This window comes from Oncorhynchus clarkii, chromosome 20 (genome assembly GCF_045791955.1).
Source record: "Oncorhynchus clarkii lewisi isolate Uvic-CL-2024 chromosome 20, UVic_Ocla_1.0, whole genome shotgun sequence".
NCBI lineage: Eukaryota > Metazoa > Chordata > Actinopteri > Salmoniformes > Salmonidae > Oncorhynchus > Oncorhynchus clarkii.
Window position 1 is genome coordinate 6,233,071 of NC_092166.1, and position 21,184 is coordinate 6,254,254.

Here is a 21,184-nt window from a genome sequence, read left to right on the forward strand (position 1 = left end):
TCGTTTAACACTTTTGGTTACTACATAAGTTCATATGTGTTATTTCATAGTTTTGATGTCTTCACTATTATTCTACAATGTAGAAAATAGTAAAAATAAAGAAAAACCTTGAATGAGTAGGTGTGTCCAAACTTTTGACTGGTACTGTACATGGAGATTGTTTACTGACAAAAATGTATTTTATTTAACCAGTTAAGATCAAGTTCTTATTTACAATGACGGCCTACCCCGGCCAAACCCAGATGATGCTGGGCCAATTGTGCACCGCCCTATGGGGCTCCCAATCACGGCTGGTTGTGATACAGCCTGGAATCGAACCAGGGTCTGTGATGACGCCTCTAGCACTGAGATGCAGTGCCTTAGACCTCAAATTAGAAGGTGTCTTAAACTTCAAAGTCAAATAGCAAAGTTTTGCTTGGTATGACTTTCTTAAAACAATTATACATAGCTGAGTAGTACCAATATTTGTTTTGAATTAGGAGACAGCTGGCAATACTTCTGTGAAAGAGGACACACATTAGTCACTCAGCAGTATGCTTTTTTTCATCTTGGAACCATTTTGAAATGGACTACAGTTATTTTTATACCGTTCTGGAAGATTTCTTCTGTATTTTTCCATTCCAGTTAATTAAAATGGGGTTTATTAGAGCTGCACGCTTTCAGAGAGGAAAAATAACAAACATATGTATCTTCTCTTCTTTCAGACATCTCATTTCCACTAATGTCGAGGCCAGTGGGTCTAGCTTTGTTCAGCGTGTCTGGGTCTGTTTGTGTTGGAGTGGAGGATCTCTCCTAACACACAGCGTCTCAGAACACTTCTCCAGATCCTCTCTGCTTTACAGACCACTAGCAAGGCTCCATCATTCAAAGGAAAGAGAAAGTCATCTGAAGTGGTTTCTCTTTTCTCTTCCCCTCTGCTGTGGCAAAGTCAGTGTTTTCAGACCAGATGTTTAAATATTTTTTTATATTTTTTTATGATGTTTTTGGATTTCATAAAGAACCCCAATGCCTCTATAGGAAAAAAGGCTTTAGGGGTTAGCCAGAACAGGATGACTCAATAAGGACAGCCGCAAAGAAATCAGACCCCTTCAAAGGAATAGTTCACATACAAATGTACCTCATAATGTGGCTACCTAGTCTCTCACTTTCCCATGGTCTAATGGCCCTTTACTCTTCCTCTCTGTCTCATAATGCTTTATAAAGTTTAGTACCTTTTGTAGGCCTAACTCACTGGTTTATTCCACAGTCTGCCATGTCCTATCTACTTTGCACTGAAACAAATCCTAAGCAAAGATACCTTTGGCACAGTTTCACTCGGAATCGTCGATCTCAAGCAGAGTTCACTCTGTGTACTTCTTTCTATGTGAGGTAAACTTTTTAAGGGAGTCACCCATTTGCTTTCAATAGACAACTGAGTTTTGCACAAGAGATCGTCCCAGTAAGATTTATGAAAGCAGTAGGGTGTTCCTGGGTTTTTCCAGAAATCCAGGATAAAGGATTTCCTCCTTATCTATTCCCTTATGATTCTGGGGATCCTCTGACTGTGACTTCTAAAAAATCAGGGAAGTATTCTGTATCTTGCAGCTGTAGGTGGAATCATCAGACACAGGTCAGCACACAGAGACCCCTTTCCTCAAGGACAGGAGGAAAATAGGATGTATCCTCTTAACAGGGCCCGAGAGTGTAAGAAATAGGAGATGGAGAGAGAGAGAGAGGATTTTGGGAGCAGCTGCCTTGTTGATCGAGGTAGATTCATATGGGTTTTCATTCAGTAGCCCATTCCAACCTGCAGTGGCTGGCTTATGAGAGGAGCAACAATGTAAAAGAAAGATAACAATATGGTATGAAAACAATTTAAAAAGTGAGAGGCTAAAAACAGTCCTTTCACCATGTGACCCACCAAAAGTGTAGGCTGCTCACTCAGAAAAGGGCAAGTAAAAAAAACAAAACAACAACTTTGCTTTCAAACATTGCATTTTTAATGAACATCAATTGACAAAAGTGAATATTCCGGGGGTCTCTTCCCAACAAATCAAGGCAGGCAAAACTTTTTGCAGTTGTTTTAGTGAAGGTAGTTGATGTAAACTAGCCACTTGTGAAATGCACTCATCTTGCTAGCTCCTATTTAGTATTTTTTTTGGGGGCGGCAGTGACATAGGCACTGACGTAGTTCCTCCTGCTACTCAGAGATCCAGTCTCCTCGGATGGCTTTTCGCTCTGTCCTGTTGCGCTCATTCATTCATCCATGCGTCCTCCCTCTTCTCATTCATCCATCCCCACTTCCCCCTTCGCATTCATCCATCCCCACTTCCCCCTTCTCATTCATTCATCCATCCCCACTTCCCCCTTTGCATTAATCCATCCCCACTTCCCCCTTCTCATTCATTCATCCATCCCCACTTCCCCCTTCGCATTCATCCATCCCCACTTCCCCCTTCTCATTCATTCATTCCCACTTCCCCCTTTGCATTAATCCATCCCCACTTCCCCCTTCTCATTCATTAATCCATCCCCACTTCCCCCTTCTCATTCATTCATCCATCCCCCCTCCCCCTTCCCTTTCTCCCATCCCCCCTCCTTCCCTTTCTCCCATCCCCCCACCCTCTCCCTTTTCTCCCATCCCCCTCCCTCTCTCCTTTCTCCCATCCCATCCCCCCTCCCTCTCCCTTTCTCCCATCCCCCCTCCCTCTCCCCTTTCCCCCATCCCCCCTCCCTCTCCCCTTTCCCCCATCCCCCCTCCCTCTCCCCTTTCTCCCATCCCACCTCCCTCTCCCCTTTCCCCCATCCCCCCTCCCTCTCCCCCATCCCCCTCCCTCTCCCCTTTCTCCCATCCCCCCCTCCCTCTCCCCTTTCTCCCATCCCCCCTCCCTCTCCCCTTTCTCCCATCCCCCCTCCCTCTCCCCTTTCTCCCATCCCCCCTCACTCTCCCCTTTCTCCCATCCCCCCTCCCTCTCCCCTTTCTCCCATCCCCCCTCCCTCTCCCCTTTCTCCCATCCCCCCTCCCTCTCCCCTTTCTCCCATCCCCCTCCCTCTCCCCTTTCTCCCATCCCCCCTCCCTCTCCCCTTTCTCCCATCCCCCCTCCCTCTCCCCTTTCTCCCATCCCCCCTCCCTCTCCCCTTTCTCCCATCCCCCTCCCTCTCCCCTCTCCCCTCTCTCCCATTCCCCCTCCCTCTTCCCTTTCTCCCATCCCCCCTCCCTCTCCCCTTTCTCCCATCCCCCTCCCTCTCCCCTTTCCTCCATCCCCCCTCCCTATCCCCTTTCTCCCATCCTCCTCCCTCTCCCCTCTCTCCCATCCCCCCTCCCTCTCCCCTCTCTCCCATTCCCCCTCCCTCTCCCCTCTCTCCCATTCCCCCTCCCTCTTCCCTTTCTCCCGTCCCCCCTCCCTCTCCCCTTTCTTCCGTCCCCCCTCCCTCTCCCCTTTCTTCCGTCCCCCCTCCCTCTTCCCTTTCTCCCATCCCCCCTCCCTCTTCCCTTTCTCCCATCCCCCCTCCCTCTCCCCTTTCTCCCATCCCCCCTCCCTCTTCCCTTTCTCCCATCCCCCCTCCCTCTCTTCCATCCTCCCTCCCTCTCCCCTTTCTCCCATCCCCCTCTCCCAGACAAACTAGCAGCTAGCTGGCAGGCCCTTCGTCTTTCTTCAGCGAGCCTGCCGGGGCTGCTGCCATTTGCTGTGTGGCCGCCAGCGGGGCACCTTGCTCTAATTAAAATGCCTTCTGTGTTTCTCATGCGAGGCAGGCCGGTCCTCGCCGGCTGCCGGAGCTCTTGGGGTTCTTCTTGCAATGCTCTCTCTCTCTCTGTGTGTGTGTGTGTGTGTGTGTGCAAGGAAAAAGCCATAGTGACTGATCGGAAACACTGTAGACATCGACACGAGTTCCAGTTCACCAACTTGCTACCTGGAGTGCATTCACTCTGCCCTGGTTCACTCTCCCTACTGGATCAAACTCTGCCCTGGTTCACTCCCCCTACTGGATCAAACTCTGCCCTGGTTCACTCCCCCTACTGGATCAAACTCTGCCCTGGTTCACTCCCCCTACTGGATCAAACTCTGCCCTGGTTCATTCTCCCTACTGGATCAAACTCTGCCCTGGTTCACTCTCCCTACTCGATCAAACTCTGCCCTGGTTCACTCTCCCTACTCGATCAAACTCTGCCCTGGTTCACTCTCCCTACTCGATCAAACTCTGCCCTGGTTCACTCCCCCTACTGGATCAAACTCTGCCCTGGTTCACTCCACCTACTGTACTAATGTACAGAATGTATTATACAAAATTCACAAATTCAACAGCACAAAGGCAGAGTCATGTCTTAAGTGTAAAACTAACAATGACTCAATGATTCATGCCTTCTGGGAGTGCTATGAAGTCCTAAAGTTATGGGCAGAGTTTGAAAGATGGCTGTCAGATGTTTTACACTGTAAGTTTAATTTTAATCTGCATATTTCAAGGGTACGGTGATATACCCAAAGGGTTGGACCATACTTTTCTCATCAATCAATTAAAGAAAATAAATACTTAATTGGAAATCAAATTTATCCTCCATCATTAACTTCTTATGGGCAGGTGGGACATCCGGTGAAATTGCGAAATTTAAACTACAGAATTATATTTAACTTTCATAAAATAACAAGTGTAATACATCAAAATAAGGCTAAACTTCTTGTTAATTCAGCCGCTGTGTCAGATTTCAAAAAGGCTTTACGGCGAAAGCACACCATGCGATTATCTGAGGACAGCGCCCTGCATAGAAAAGCATGAAAACATATTTCAACCAGGCAGGTGTGCCTTGAAAGTCAGAAATAGCGATATAATGAATGCCTTGCCTTTGATCTTCTTCTGTTGGCACTCCAAAAGGTCCCACATACATCACAAATGGTCCTTTTGTTCGATAATGTCCTTCTTTATATCCATAAAAACACAGTTTAGCTGGCGCGCTTCAGTCAATAATCCACCCAGTTTCCCTCCATGCATACAAAATTAATCCCAAACGTTACTAATAAACTTTTCCAAACAAGTCAAACAACATTTATAATCAAACCTTAGGTACCTTAATACGGAAATAAACAATAAAATTCAAGACTGAGAAACGTTATTGTCTTTACCGGAGAAAAATACCAAAGAACGCGCTCTCTTCCACGCGCTTGGAAACACTACAGCCAAAATGGGAGCCACCTAGAAAAACTACCATTTCTGGCTCATTTTTCCAAAAACCAGCATGAAACTCTTTCTAAAGACTGTTGCCATCTAGTGGAAGCCCTAGGAACTGCAATCTGGGAGGACTTCGCCTTATATTGAAAGTGACAGCCATTGAAAACAGTAGTAGGCTGAAATTTTTGTTTTGGGAGAGGGATGGTTTGTCCTCAGGGTTTCGCCTGCAATATCAGTTCTGTTATACTCACAGACATACTTTTAACAGTTTTAGAAACTTTAGAGTGTTTTCTATCCAAATCTTCCAATTATATGCATATTCGTCCTAGCTTCTGGGCAGTTTACTTTTTTTTATGTTAAAGGTTGGGCATTAAGTACCCGCCAACATCATGTTTAGTTTAGTGCACGTGTCAAACTTATTCCACAGAGGGATGAGTGTCTGCGGGTTTAAACACAACTTTTTTATTGATGAATTAAGGTCGCTAGTTGGTTGCCTAGGTCTTATTTGAAAGGAAAAACCAAAAACCCGGCAGACACTAGGCCCTCCACGGAATGAGTTTGACACCCCTGATCTAGTGGGTCTATGACTGAGGAATGTTAAGTTGTTTGTTTTCTTTGTATACAGATATGTTTTGTTCTGTCTGAAAACCAAAATAAAAGTACATAACGCTTAGTGTACTTGAAAAAAAAGAAAGAGGAAAAGCTGAAGGCAGGGCAATTGCATGTTGAGAACAGGATAAAAGAAATCCGACGTCACTTCTGAGACGGGTCATTTCCCTCCAAGCGCTTGCTTTTCCATTGTGACACCACCAAACAGTCAATTTGTTTCTTATGAGAACAGTATGTTTCTAGGATACAGGTCTCTCCTACTAGCCTGTTAGCCTTGGTGCTGTGGTGAGTCTCCTACTAGCCTGTTAGCCTTGTTGCTGTGGTGAGTCTCCTACTAGCCTGTTAGCCTTGGTGCTGTGGTGAGTTTCCTACTAGCCTGTTAGCCTTGGTGCTGTGGTGAGTCTCCTACTAGCCTGTTAGCCTTGGTGCCGTGGTGAGTTTCCTACTAGCCTGTTAGCCTTGGTGCTGTGGTGAGTCTCCTACTAGCCTGTTAGCCTTGGTGCTGTGGTGAGTCTCCTACTAGCCTGTTAGCCTTGGTGCTGTGGTGAGTCTCCTACTAGCCTGTTAGCCTTGGTGCTGTGGTGAGTCTCCTACTAGCCTGTTAGCCTTGGTGCTGTGGTGAGTTTCCTACTAGCCTGTTAGCCAGGGTGCTGTGGTGAGTCTCCTACTAGCCTGTTAGCCAGGGTGCTGTGGTGAGTCTCCTACTAGCCTGTTAGCCTTGGTGCTGTGGTGAGTTTCCTACTAGCCTGTTAGCCCGGGTGTGGTGGTGAGTCAGGTTACCATAGAAACCAATGGGTCAAGCCTGTGTGAATAACGACCTGTGAAATCACTGTCTGTTTCTCTTTATGCAAAACATATGAAGCATTTCTAGTGAAACTCAATAGGCTATTAGGCCTCTGAATTTCTTTTTAGAGTTGCCGAGGAAAGTGATCATGATTGTCAGGGCTGGAGGTATGAATTTTGTTCAAAGACACCAGAGAGAGAGGAGAGAGATATAGAAACAGAGATGAAGTGAGTGAGAGAGAGCACGAGAGGGGGAGACGCCAAACATACGAGGACTATCCCGTTATGGAACAATATGGGGCGGCAGGGTAGCCTAGTGGTTAAAGCATTGGACTAGTAACCGAAAGGTTGCAAGTTCAAATCCCCGAGCTGACAAGGTACAAATCTGTCGTTCTGCCCCTGAACAAGGCAGTTCATTGAAAATAAGAATTTGTTCTTAACTGACTTGCCTTGTTAAATAATGGTAAAAATTAATAATTGTGTTTTAGTTCCTATATACACTGTAGTAGGTCTAAAGTTGGTGTGACGTCCTAGGTCTGTAGGAATGACATGTCCTGCGTGCCAATTCTCTGTCCGTTCTCCCTAAATGCACACTTCTTCATCTCCTTTTGTGGATTAAAGGATTAACCCTAAAGGAAACGTCTGTCGGAAGAAAGGAATGAAAAAACTCCCTCTATAGCCCATGATTACACCCATCCAATGCTTTGACTATAACTTCTGCTGACCACACACCTCCAGGGAAACTTGTTGAAAGTCAACAACAGGCTTGACCTCTTCTTAACTCACCTTCACGACAGGACTCGAGGAGCCCACCGAATAATTGTGTAGCTTTGGCCCCGCGCTCAAGACATCTCGTTTTCGACTTTCAAAGAGGGGGAAAGATTCTTTCCAGACTGCAACAATGGGTTCAGTATGTGAGATAAACTTGCAATCTCAGTTGCTTCTCGTATTTTGGAGTAATTACTGTTAATGCTCTCGTGAGATGAAAGAGTCCATATTTCTTTGCTACATTTTCATTGAGTGCTCTAATTGCCATATTGTAGATATATCACACGACAGGCATGATTTTGTCCTTTATTTCTCAATCTTCAAGAGACGGTTGGTCAACAGATGTATCGTTCTTACTTTTTAATGAGCTCAGAAGTACCTTCTTTTTTTTTGTTGACAAGTGTCATATGTTTTGCTCTGTGAGCAGCAACTTGGCTGACGCTCGTTGAAGGCTTTTCACAAGCACAGATCTAGGATATATGCTACCTTACCCTCTAACCAGATCCTGAACTTGACTATTGAGGGTTAAAATGATGAATGGTGAAAGGGCCACAGTGTAGCTAAAGGGCCACAGTCATCACACAGTGTAGCTACAAACTATCTATACGGGGACAGGGTCGACTAGCCTTAGATTAAGTTGAGTGTTTGCAGGACTCCCACACCTTCCGTGCTGGTTGAGAAAATGACATTTTTTGCATTCTCAACTGACGGTCTTTTGAGATCAGTAAAACTGGTTATTGTTTTTAGTTTTTTAAATACGGTTATATCTCAAAGGAGACTCCTTTTTCTCAAAATCACCTTTGGAGTATTCAAACCAATTGGGTTTGAGAAGGTCCAGTCCCGTTCTTGTCTTTAGCTGCCCCTATAAGCTGTGTTTGAGAAGCTCCAGTCCTGTTCTTGTCTTTAGCTGCCCCTATAAGCTGTGTTTGAGAAGGTCCAGTCCCGTTCTTGTCTTTAGCTGCCCCTATAAGCTCTGCTTGCGTCAAATGAGACCAAATAAAAACTCACTAATACTTAATAGGACCAAAACAATAGACGTGCGCCACAATATTTCTTCTGTCAAAGTAGAACATGTACAGTAGCTTATGTGTTTGATCTAGTTTTGTTTTGTTTCTCCACAATGTTTGATTAAGACTTTCCTCCTGGTCCGTTGGTCTAATTGGAGAAAATAAAAAACATGTTGCAACTGAGGAAATTTTGTTAGTTTCAGTCTGGAGGAACTTGACATTTCGAGGCCATTTTGTTTAGTTTCAGTCTGGAGGAACTTGACATTTTGAGGCCATTTTGTTAGTTTCAGTCTGGAGGAACTTGACATTTCGAGGCCATTTTGTTAGTTTCAGTCTGGAGGAACTTGACATTTTGAGGCCATTTTGTTAGTTTCAGTCTGGAGGAACTTGACATTTTGAGGCCATTTTGTTAGTTTCAGTCTGGAGGAACTTGACATTTCGAGGCCATTTTGTTTAGTTTCAGTCTGGAGGAACTTGACATTTTGAGGCCATTTTGTTAGTTTCAGTCTGGAGGAACTTGACATTTTGAGGCCATTTTGTTAGTTTCAGTCTGGAGGAACTTGACATTTTGAGGCCATTTTGTTAGTTTCAGTCTGGAGGAACTTGACATTTCGAGGGCATTTTGTCAGACGTTGTGCCTGTGTTCTTCATCAGAGTGTGGGGATAAACCTCAGAAGGGTCTGGAATACTAATCTCCAAGACAAAATGAAAAAGAGGGAAGATTTTGGTTCTTATTGCTGTGGCTATAATAGTATATTCACATAAATGGACCTTGAAGATGTTTTGAGGCTGGTGAACACCATGGTGTGTTTATGGTTGGTGAACACCATGGTGTGTTGAGAATGGCTTGAGGATAGCCTACTCCAATATCAAAAATAGCAAGTGGTCAAATGTCATGTACCTGCAGAAACACATCCACCAAACATGTGACACATAGAAAAAGTCCATGCAAGTGAAAACACTTTGTGCTTTCGCTAAACCCCTCGAAACACAAGTTGGTTGAGTATTAGAAAGACATACTGACTGACAGATAGAAAAGACAGACAGACAGACCGACAGACTGTAATTATAGTACCTCAATCAGACAGACAGACTGTAATTATAGTACCTCAATCAGACAGACAGACAGACAGTAATTATAGTACCTCAATCAGACAGACCGACAGACAGACTGTAATTATAGTACCTCAATCAGACAGACAGACTGTAATTACAGTATCTCAATCAGACAGACAGTAATTATAGTACCTCAATCAGACAGACAGACAGTAATTATAGTACCTCAATCAGACCGACCGATGGACAGTAATTATAGTACCTCAATCAGACCGACAGACAGACAGTAATTATAGGACCTAAATCTGACAGACAGACAGACAGTAATTATAGTACCTCAATCAGACAGACAGACAGTAATTATAGTACCTCAATCAGACAGACCGAAGGACTGTAATTATAGTACCTCAATCAGACCGACAGACAGACAGTAATTATAGGACCTCAATCAGACAGACAGACAGACAGTAATTATAGTACCTCAATCAGACAGACAGACAGACAGTAATTATAGTACCTCAATCAGACAGACCGAAGGACTGTAATTATAGTACCTCAATCAGACCGACAGACAGACTGTAATTATAGTACCTCAATCAGACCGACAGACAGACAGTAATTATAGGACCTAAATCTGACAGACAGACAGACAGACAGACAGTAATTATAGTACCTCAATCAGACAGACCGACAGACAGTAATTATAGTACCTCAATCAGACAGACCGAAGGACTGTAATTATAGTACCTCAATCAGACCGACAGACAGTATTATAGTACCTCAGACACAGACTGTAATTATAGTACCTCAATCAGACAGACAGACTGTAATTATAGTACCTCAATCAGACAGACCGACAGACAGTAATTATAGTACCTCAATCAGACAGACCGACAGACAGACTGTAATTATAGTACCTCAATCAGACAGACAGACAGACAGACTGTAATTATAGTACCTCAATCAGAAAGACAGACAGACTGTAATTACAGTATCTCAATCAGACAGACAGACAGACAGACAGACAGTAATTATAGTACCTCAATGAGACAGACAGACAGACAGACTGTAATTATAGTACCTCAGACAGACAGACTGTAATTATAGTACCTAATATGAGACAGATCGACAGACAGTAATTATAGTACCTCAATCAGACAGACAGACAGACAGACAGTAATTATAGTACCTCAATCAGACCGACCGATGGACAGTAATTATAGTACTTCAATCAGACCGACAGACAGACAGTAATTATAGGACCTCAATCTGACAGACAGACAGACAGTAATTATAGTACCTCAATCAGACAGACCGAAGGACTGTAATTATAGTACCTCAATCAGACCGACAGACAGACAGTAATTATAGGACCTCAATCAGACAGACAGACAGACAGTAATTATAGTACCTCAATCAGACAGACCGAAGGACTGTAATTATAGTACCTCAATCAGACTGACAGACAGTAATTATAGGACCTCAATCAGACCGACAGACAGACAGTAATTATAGTACCTCAATCAGACTGACAGACAGTAATTATAGTACCTCAATCAGACCGACAGACAGACAGTAATTATAGTACCTCAATCAGACAGACAGACAGTAATTATAGTACCTCAATCAGACAGACAGAAAGACAGTAAGTATAGTACCTCAATCAGACAGACAGACAGACAGTAATTGTAGTACCTCAATCAGACAGACAGACAGACAGACAGTAATTGCAGTACCTCAATCAGACCGACAGACAGACAGACTGTAATTATAGTACCTCAATCAGACAGACAGACAGACTGTAATTACAGTATCTCAATCAGACAGACAGACAGACAGACAGACAGTAATTATTGTACCTCAATCAGACAGACAGACAGACAGTAATTATAGTACCTCAATGAGACAGACAGACAGAGAGACAGACAGTAACTATAGTACCTCAATTAGACAGACAGACAGACTGTAATTATAGTACCTCAATCAGACAGACGTGGGGAGGGGGGGGGGGCTATGCAAATAGTCTGGGAAGCCATTTGATTAGCTGTTCAGGAGTCTTATGGCTTGGGGTAGAAGCTATTTAGGAGCCCCTTGGACCTAGACTTGGTGCTCCGGTACCGCTTGCTGTGCGGTAGCAGAGTGAACAGTCTATGATTGGGGTAGCTGGAGTCTTTGACCATTTTTTAAGAATTTCTCTGACACCGCCTAGTATAGAGGTCCTGGATGGCAGGAAGCTTGGCCCCGGTAATGTACTGGGCCGTACGCACTACCCTCTGTAGTGCCTTGTGGTCGGAGGCCGAGCAGTTGCCATACCAGGGAGTAATGCAACCCGTCAGGATGCTCTGTGCAGCTGTAAAACCTTTTGAGGATCTAAGGACCCATGCCAAATCTTTTCAGTCTCCTGATGGGGAATATGTTTTGTCATGCCCTCTTCACGACTGTCTTGGTATGCTTGGACCATGTTAGTTTGTTGGTGATGTGGACGACAAGGAACTTGAAGCGCTCAACCTGCTCCACTACAGCCCCGTTGATGAGAATGGGGGCGTGCTTGGTCCTAATTGTCTTGTAGTCCACAATCATCTCCTTTGTCTTGATCACATTGAGGGAGAGGTTGTTGTCCTGGCACCACACGGTCAGGTCTCTGACCTCTTCCCTATAGGCTGTCTCATCGTTGTTGGTGATCAGGCCTACCACTGTTGTGTCATCAGCAAACTTAATGATGGTGTTGGAGTTGTGCCTGACCGTGTAGTCACGAGTGAACAGGAAGTACAGGACGGGACTAAGCACGCACCCCTGAGGGGCCCCAGTGTTGAGGATCACCGTGGCGGATGTGTTGTTACCTACCCTTACCACCTGGGGGCGGCCTGTCAGGATGTCCAGGATCCAGTTGCAGAGGGAGGTGTTTAGTCCCAGGGTCCTTATCTTATTGATGAGCTTTGAGGGCACTATGGTGTTCAACGCTGAGCTGTAGTCAATGAACAGCATTCTCACATAGGTGTTCCTTTTGTCCAGGTGGGAAAGGGCAGTGTGGAGTGCGATTGAGATTGCATCATCTGTGGATCTGTTGGTATGGTATGCAAATTGGAGTGGGTCTAGGGTTTATGGGATAATGGTGTTGATGTGAGCCATGACCAGCCTTACAAAGCAGTTCATGGCTACAGACGTTAGTGCTATGGGTCAGTAGTCATTTAGGCAGGTTAACTTAGTGTTCTTGGGCACAGGGAATATGGTGGCCTGCTTGAAACATGTTGGTATTACAGACTCAGACAGGGAGAGGTTGAAAATGTCAGTGAAGACACTTGCCAGTTGGTCAGCGCATGCTCGGAATACACGTCCTGGTAATCCGTCTGGCCCTGCGGCCTTGTGAATGTTGAGCTGTTTGAAAGTCTTACTCACATTGGCTGCGGAGACCATGATCACAGTCTTCCAGAACAGCTGGTACTCTCATGCATGTTTCAGTGTTACTTGCCTCGAAGCGAGCATCAATGTTATTTAGCTCGTCTGGTAGACTCGTGTCACTGGGCAGCTCTCGGCTGTGCTTCCCTTTGTAGTCTGTAATAGTTTTCAAGCCCTGCCACATCCGATGAGCGTCGGAGCCGGTGTAGTACGATTCGATCTTAGTCCTGTATTGAGGCTTTGCTTGTTTGTTGGTTCGTTGGAGGGCATAGCGGGATTTCTTATAAGCTTCCGGGTTAAAGTCTCCTCTAAAGTGGCAGCTCTACTCTTTAGCTCTGTGCGAATGTTGCCTGTAATCCATGGCTTCTGGTTGGGGTATGTATGTACAGTCACTGTGGGGACGACATCCTCGATGCACTTATTGATAAAGCCAGTGACTGATGTGGTGTACTCCTCAATGCCATTTGGAAGAATCACGGAACATGTTCCAGTCTGTGCTAGCAAAGCAGCAAAATTCTGATTTATAGACATCTTTGGCATGACCATTTAACCTGTTGCGACGACCAAACCCGGATCCGGGATTCTATTTATAGACCTAAGCTCATTACCATAACGCAACGTTAACTATTCATGAAAATCGCAAATGAAATGAAATAAATATGCTAGCTCTCAAGCTTAGCCTTTTGTTAACAACACTGTCATCTCAGATTTTCAAAATATGCTTTTCAACCATAGGAAAACAATCATTTGTGTAACAGTAGCTAGCTAGCGTAGCATTTAGCGTTAGCATTAGCGTTAGCATTAGCGTTAGCATTTAGCAGGCAACTATCACAAAAACAAGTAAAGCCTTCAAATAAAATAACTTACCTTTGAAGAACTTCTGATGTTTTCAATGAGGAGACTCTCAGTTAGATAGCAGATGCTCCGTTTTTCCAAAAAGATTCTTTGTGTATTAGAAATAGCTCCGTTTTGTACATCACATTTGGCTACCAAAAAAAAAAAAAAAAAAAAAAAAAAAAAACGAAAATTCAGCCCTCAAAACGTGAACTTTTTTCCAAATTAACTCCATAATATCGACTGAAACATGGCAAACGTGGTTTAGAATCAATCCTCAAGGTGTTTTTCCACATATCTCTTCAATGATATATCCTTCGTGGAAGCCTGGTTTCTCCTTGCTCTCAAATGGAAAAATAATTGCACCTGGCTTTACGCTCCAATTTCGACGCAGGGACACCAGGCGGACACTTGGAAAATGTAGTCTCTTATGGTCAATCTTCCAATGATATGCCTACAAATACGTCACAATGCTGCTAACACTTTGGGGGAACGACAGAAAGTGTAGGCTCATTCCTTGCGCAATCACAGCCATATAAGGAGACAATGGAAAACAGAGCTTCAGAAATTCTGATCATTTCCTGGTTGATGCATCATCTTGGTTTCGCCTGTAGAATGAGTTCTGGGGCACTTACAGACAATATCTTTGCAGATTCTGAAACTTCAGAGTGTTTTCTTTCAAAAACTGTCAAGAATATGCATAGTCGAGCATCTTTTCGTGACAAAATATCGCGCTTAAAACGGGAACGTTTTTTATCCAAAAATGAAATAGCGCCCCTAGAGATCAAAGAGGTTAAACAATGTATACCTAACCCAATTAGACATAACTCATCATTGAAGTCATTAGAGTTATGTAAGTGATCATTGGGGGAAAAGTACTTTCAAGGATGTCTTGTAACAGAGATAGACATGACTGTTGAAGGAACGCTGCAGAGTTCAGGCCCACGGCCATAATAGACGGGACCTGTCTGTTTTCATACCTCATTTCCTGTAGAGCAAATTACCCAAACATGGTTTAAAAATGTAGAAAATAATTCATTTTGATTCATGGTTTGTAGGAAATAATTCATTTTGATTCAAGGTTCGTAGGAAATAATTCATTTTGATTCATGGTTCGTAGGAAATAATTCATTTTGATTCATGGTTCGTAGGAAATAATTCATTTTGATTCATGGTTTGTAGGATATAATTCATTTTGATTCATGGTGTGTAGGATATAATTCATTTTGATTCATGGTTCATAGGAAAATAATTAATTTTGATTCATGGTTCATAGGAAATAATTCATTTTGATTCATGGTTCGTAGGATATAATTCATTTTGATTCATGGTTTGTAGGAAATAATTCATTTTGATTCATGGTTCGTAGGAAATAATTCATTTTGATTCATGGTTCGTAGGAAATAATTCATTTTGATTCATGGTTTGTAGGATATAATTCATTTTGATTCATGGTTCACGTGGTCTACAGTGGTTATCTGGGTACAATGGATACAGCAGCCATCCCTGATGTAGTCAGTGATTACACATTATTGATTATTTAGTTTATTTGATGGTTGCAGTATGCCTACTAAAGTCATCCCTGCTGTCGAGGTCAACTCAGGGTGAGCACTGAAGAATTTGATGCCGCAGAGAACAAAGAGTCATTCCTATTGGTCACCTGACAGTATGTTGTTTCACACACACAGAGGCAACAATTAACCCACTCTCTCGCTCTCTCTCCCTTTCTTTCTCTCCTTCGCTCCCACCCAGATTCGGACCTGAGCATGCGGACATTGAGCACCCCCAGCCCTGCTCTCATCCTTCCTCCTCACCTCCACCCTCTCTCTCCTCTCCTTCCCCTGTCGGCCCCCTTCAACAGCTCCTCCTCCACCTCCTCCTCTGAGACGGTTGCCATGGTGCACGCCACCTCCCCTCCCCCTTTCTTCTCCGCCACCCACTCACGCCGCCGCGCCACCCGGGACCACCACCAGGGGGCATCGGTGCCCATCGACCTCTTGCCGGACCAGATCTTCCTGGACGTCTTTGCCCGCCTGCCCACCAACCAGCTGTGCCGTTGCGCCCGCGTCTGCCGCCGCTGGTACAACCTGGCGTGGGATCCCCGGCTGTGGCGGAGCATCCGGCTGACGGGGGACGTGCTGCACGTCGACCGGGCGTTGCGGGTACTGACGCGGCGCCTCTGCCAGGACACGCCCAACGTGTGCCTGATGCTGGAGACCCTTGTGGCGAGCGGGTGCCGGAGGTTGACGGACCGCGGTCTACTCACGGTGGCCCAGTGCTGCCCCGAGCTGCGCCGCCTGGAGGTGGCGGGCTGCTATAACGTGTCCAATGACGCCGTGTTCGAGGTGGTGTCGCGCTGTCCCAACCTGGAGCATCTAGACGTTTCAGGTAAACATCTACATTTACATTGAACATTTGAATCATTTAGCAGACTTAATGTCAAGTGTATTCACTAGGTTCAGTAGGGGAAAAAACCCTCACCACATATCACAGTTATCACAAGTAGACCAATACCCGCAGTCAGCAGAATCAGTGCCACAAAGAAAAAACTGTGTGTGAAAGAAAGAAAAGTACACTTAGCCTCCTCCTGCCTTAAATAAATAAATAAAAACTGCTGCTCAGAGATATTATGGTGACTAATGTATCTAAGGTGTCAACTCGTCTCTTGGAGAGGTAGTCTCCCATACAGAAATCATTATGGTGACTAATGTATCTAAGGTGTCAACTCGTCTCTTGGAGAGGTAGTCTCCCATACAGAAATCATTATGGTGTCTAATGTATCTAAGGTGCCAACTCTCCTCTTGGAGAGGTAGTCTCCCATACAGAAATCATTATGGTGACTAATGTATCTAAGGTGTCAACTCGTCTCTTGGAGAGGTAGTCTCCCATACAGAAATCATTATGGTGTCTAATGTATCTAAAGTGCCAACTCTCCTCTTGGAGAGGTAGTCTCCCATACAGAAATCATTATGGTGACTAATGTATCTAAGGTGTCAACTCGTCTCTTGGAGAGGTAGTCTCCCATACAGAAATCATTATGGTGACTAATGTATCTAAAGTGCCAACTCTCCTCTTGGAGAGGTAGTCTCCCATACAGAAATCATTATGGTGACTAATGTATCTAAGGTGCCAACTCTCCTCTTGGAGAGGTAGTCTCCCATACAGAAATCATTATGGTGACTAATGTATCTAAGGTGCCAACTCTCCTCTTGGAGAGGTAGTCTCCCATACAGAAATCATTATGGTGACTAATGTATCTAAGGTGTCAACTCGTCTCTTGGAGAGGTAGTCTCCCATACAGAAATCATTATGGTGTCTAATGTATCTAAGGTGCCAACTCTCCTCTTGGAGAGGTAGTCTCCCATACAGAAATCATTATGGTGACTAATGTATCTAAGGTGTCAACTCTCCTCTTGGAGAGGTAGTCTCCCATACAGCAAGGCCACCTCTATGCACTAATTTCCCGGGTACGGAAGGGGATACATTGAAACAACTTGTGAGTTGTTATTTTAAAGAAGACAAACCAGAGCAACCTTGTGTAAGTAAGGTGGTACATTCCTAAAGTATGACCTATGACCTAGCTCTCCTGTTCTTCAGGAACCAGGGGCCGGCAGTAATGAATACTACTTCTGACTGTCCCTCCCACTCCCAGGAACCCCCCCCCCCCACGGCGTTATCTCTGTTTACATTACAACATGTCGGACTTACAGGATCACAATGTTCTGGAATGTTCTTCTCTCATCTCTTCAAAGACCTACTCTTTGAATAATGCGTTCAGATGTTAGTATTATTTCCCATGCAGAAAACCTGACATGAGTCAAATGACTAATCTATGAAAGATTAGTCAAAATGCATGTAGGCTTATAACACAACCCTAATTTGACTAGCACTGTGAAAAAAGGGCCTCTTTGAGTTAACACCATGTCCAAGTCAACCCAGCTTTGCAGACCTAGGGGAAATACATACTGTGTGTCGAATGTCATTATTTAATACTTTCAATCACTAGTTTCCCTGGCACAATGGAACGAACCAATGGAATACTCCTAAAAGTGCAAATCTCAAGATAAGTGCACCACAAATGTTACATGTATACCAGTATGTATTTGACCCTGCTGAGACAACCTAACAAACTTCCTATGTTCTCTGTGGTACAAACTGTCCAGAGCCCAGTGTTGTTTGCCACAGTATTTCTCTCTCTACACTCTCACTGCATACTGAATGGAATGCGACTTCAGTCTCTTTCCTGGTGTTTTATTTCCCACTTCCTGTGCCCTTCTTCCTGCCGGAGTAGATTGTTGCCGTCCCGGTGCGTGTCATAGGTCTGCTGGAGTTCCCTCTGTTGAAGGAATCTGGGTTCTGTTCATTAGGCCTCAAATGGAAGAAAAATGTTCAGAAACAAAGCGGAGTAACACATCTCAGATGTTTCCCCTAGATACAAAACCATTCCATCCACTTCATAGCTTTCATAAACTTCCCGAAAGGCAAGACCATCAACTAACCTATTTGGCAGCTCAGCACTTTCCCGAATCGTTCTTCTTGCTATCTCAGAGCTGTCGTACCTTGCTTCCTTTTCCTCTCAACTGGGCATCCCACGTTTCAGTCTGAGAGGTTATAGGAGGAAGGAAAGAGAAGCCTTATAAAGGTGCTCAACTCAACATCATGTTTTTCAGGAAGGGGTGGCCTGGTGAAAGAAGAAAGGCTGTGGCCAGTCACAATTAAAAACATCCGGCATGAAAAAAGAAGTGTGGAACTAGAAAACCCAGACGTGTCCCCTACTATCCATTGTGTTTTTACATTGAATTCGCCCCCCCCCCCCCCCCCCCCTTAAGATGGAGCGCCGTGCTGCTTTCCATTTGTAGATCAGTAGCAGATCTCAATGCTCAAGACTTCTGGTTTTAATATCGCTCTGGGAATTAAAACAAACAGGAGTAGAATGGTCAGGACATGGAATTCCATAAAATGTAATTAGTGGGCCATAAGAAAGTAGCTATGCTCTGACTGTTGGGACTGTTTTTTAAAAAAGGGTTCTGTGGTCGACTGTATTTCACTTTTGTTTTGTTTGTTGTTGGTAGTTTTGATACGCTCTCTAAATCCTGAATACACCTAAATACTACATTCTCTCTCTCTCTCTCTCTCTCTCTCTCTAGGCTGCTCCAAGGTGACCTGCATCAGTCTGACGCGGGAGGTCTCCCTTAAACTATCGCCAATGCATGGCCAGCAGATCTCCATCCGCTACCTGGACATGACTGACTGCTTGGCCCTGGAGGACGAAGGCCTGCACACCATCGCCGCCCACTGCACCCAGCTTACCCACCTCTACCTGCGGCGCTGCATGCGCCTCACTGACGAGGGCCTTCGTTACCTGGTCATCTACTGCCCCGCCGTGCGCGAGCTCAGCGTCAGCGACTGCCGCTACGTCAGCGACTTCGGCCTGCGCGAGATCGCCAAGCTCGAAGGCCGGTTGCGCTACTTGAGCGTTGCGCATTGTGGAAAGATCACTGACGTCGGGGTTCGGTATGTCGCTAAGTATTGCTCACGGCTGCGATACCTGAACGCGCGGGGCTGCGAGGGCCTCACGGACCACGGCCTGGAGTACCTGGCCAAGAGTTGCCCCAAGCTGAAGTCGCTGGACATCGGAAAGTGTCCGCTGGTGTCGGATGCAGGCCTGGAACTGCTGGCGCTCAACTGCTTCAATCTGAAGCGGCTGAGCCTCAAGTCGTGCGAGAGCATCACGGGCCGCGGGCTGCAAGTGGTGGCGGCCAACTGCTTCGACCTGCAGCTGCTCAACGTGCAGGACTGCGACGCGCCATTGGACGCACTGCGATTCGTGAAGCGCCACTGCAAGCGCTGTGTCATCGAGCACACAAACCCTGCCTTTTTCTGAGGGGGGGAGGGGGAAATGGGCTACAAACCCGGCCTTTTTCTGAGGGGGGGGGGGGGGAATGGGCTACAAACCCTGCCTTTTTCTGAGGGGGGGGGAATGGGCTACAAACTGAAGCCTGTATCCCACACCTACACGTAATGTAATGTGCACATGACAATCTATCATAGATGTTATTATAGCACTCATAAGACTGTTTTTAAGTTATTTTTTTCCCCTCCCTATTCCCTCACTACAAGCTGTTTCTCAACTTTCAAATTTTGTTATGTTTTTCAGAACATATTTTAATTCTAAAAGGGATTCGTTTTTAAGCAGATGACTGCTGTATGTAATAAAACACTAGTGTATATTCATTTTAAAAGGAACAACTATAATAGCATGAAAAAAACTCAACTCCTAGTGCTTTCTCAGTATCTTTGTCAGGCCAAGAATTTGAAATGGAATGCAATTTAATTATGAGTAATAATTATCTTATTTGTGTCAAAGGTTCACGTGTGACATTCCACTGAAGAGGTCTCCCTTTCAGTTGGCATTGCTGGATCCAGTAACTCCCAATCATTCCACATTGCTTAAAGAGGCTGTACAGTTCATTTGATAGAACGTTAGTCCTTTTCTTAACTCATGAAACCACATAAAACCCTTAGTTTTAATTAACAATATGCTTCTACCAGTGCCGTGGAGAGGCGTGCACCTTTCCTGTCCAATCAGGTGATGAGCAATATTTCTGTACATTTAAGGGGACCCCATTTGGCCCCAGAGGCAAACGTTCTGTATTTCCTTTTAAAAACCTTTAGATTGTTTTTTCATTTTTATGTTGGCTTTTCAACTAGAGCCTAAAATCTGCTCTTATTCATTGTTTACATGTCATTCTTCTGCAGCTTTTTAAATGCTAGACAATCCTACATATCATGTCCGTGGTTAGTGAAGTGTGGGGTTGTTGTTTTTTTGGAATTCAATGTCCAGTTCCATTTTGTTAAAGAATTGTGTACACTAACTATGCTCAGACAATCACTAGAACAAGTGTGTTCACTTCTCTATTTTTTATTGACATAATAGTGGAATAAAATAATGTCCTAAATGAGGATGGCCTCTGAGTCATGTATGTCTCAAAGTTCTTATTATAGAAATAGTACGCAATCAAACAGAGACGCTACCTAATGTTAAAATGAACATGTGCAATTATCAGGAATGAATGATTTTTCTGCCCTCAGACATTGAGGAGTTAGATTTCTTCTATGTAAACAAGGGTCAAACCCGCACCTCAGTCAAGGTTGGTCATCTGTCATAATACGTTTTATTTTGTATTTTCATTGCAGAATGAATTACTGTTATGTTCCTAATAATTGATTTCCTGATTTGTCTGTGCTGATCACATCCATTTTTGGGTTTTTACACAAATAACATATCTTTTTTTTCTTTAAACATTTCAGGAAATGGTCCATGCAAAACACTGCTTGTGATTACAAACTAATGAGACACTAAGGAGCTCGCCATGCAACTCTGTCTGGAACGGTGACTTCCATTCATAGGTGTGTTTATGCCCCTTGGCTGCTCTACAGATCATATCGTTATTATGCCCCCTGGCTGCTCTACAGATCATATCGTTATTATGCCCCCTGGCTGCTCTACAGATCATATAGTTATTATTATTCCCCCTGGCTGCTCTACAGATCATATCGTTATTATGCCCCCTGGCTGCTCTACAGAT

At 44.5% G+C, this 21,184-nt stretch overlaps 1 protein-coding gene across 1 annotated transcript in view; it reads left to right on the forward strand.

Annotated features, from left to right (window-relative positions):
* LOC139377219 (F-box and leucine-rich repeat protein 7) overlaps nucleotides 1-20,554 on the forward strand; it is a 68,706-nt gene extending 48,152 nt beyond the window's left edge. Inside the window, exons 3-4 of the mRNA XM_071120219.1 lie at nucleotides 15,348-15,983; nucleotides 18,743-20,554. Coding sequence (XP_070976320.1) covers nucleotides 15,348-15,983; nucleotides 18,743-19,479 — 1,373 coding nt within the window. The 3' untranslated portion in view covers nucleotides 19,480-20,554. The remainder of the gene's footprint in view (nucleotides 1-15,347; nucleotides 15,984-18,742) is intronic.
* The last annotated feature ends 630 nt before the right edge of the window (nucleotides 20,555-21,184 follow it).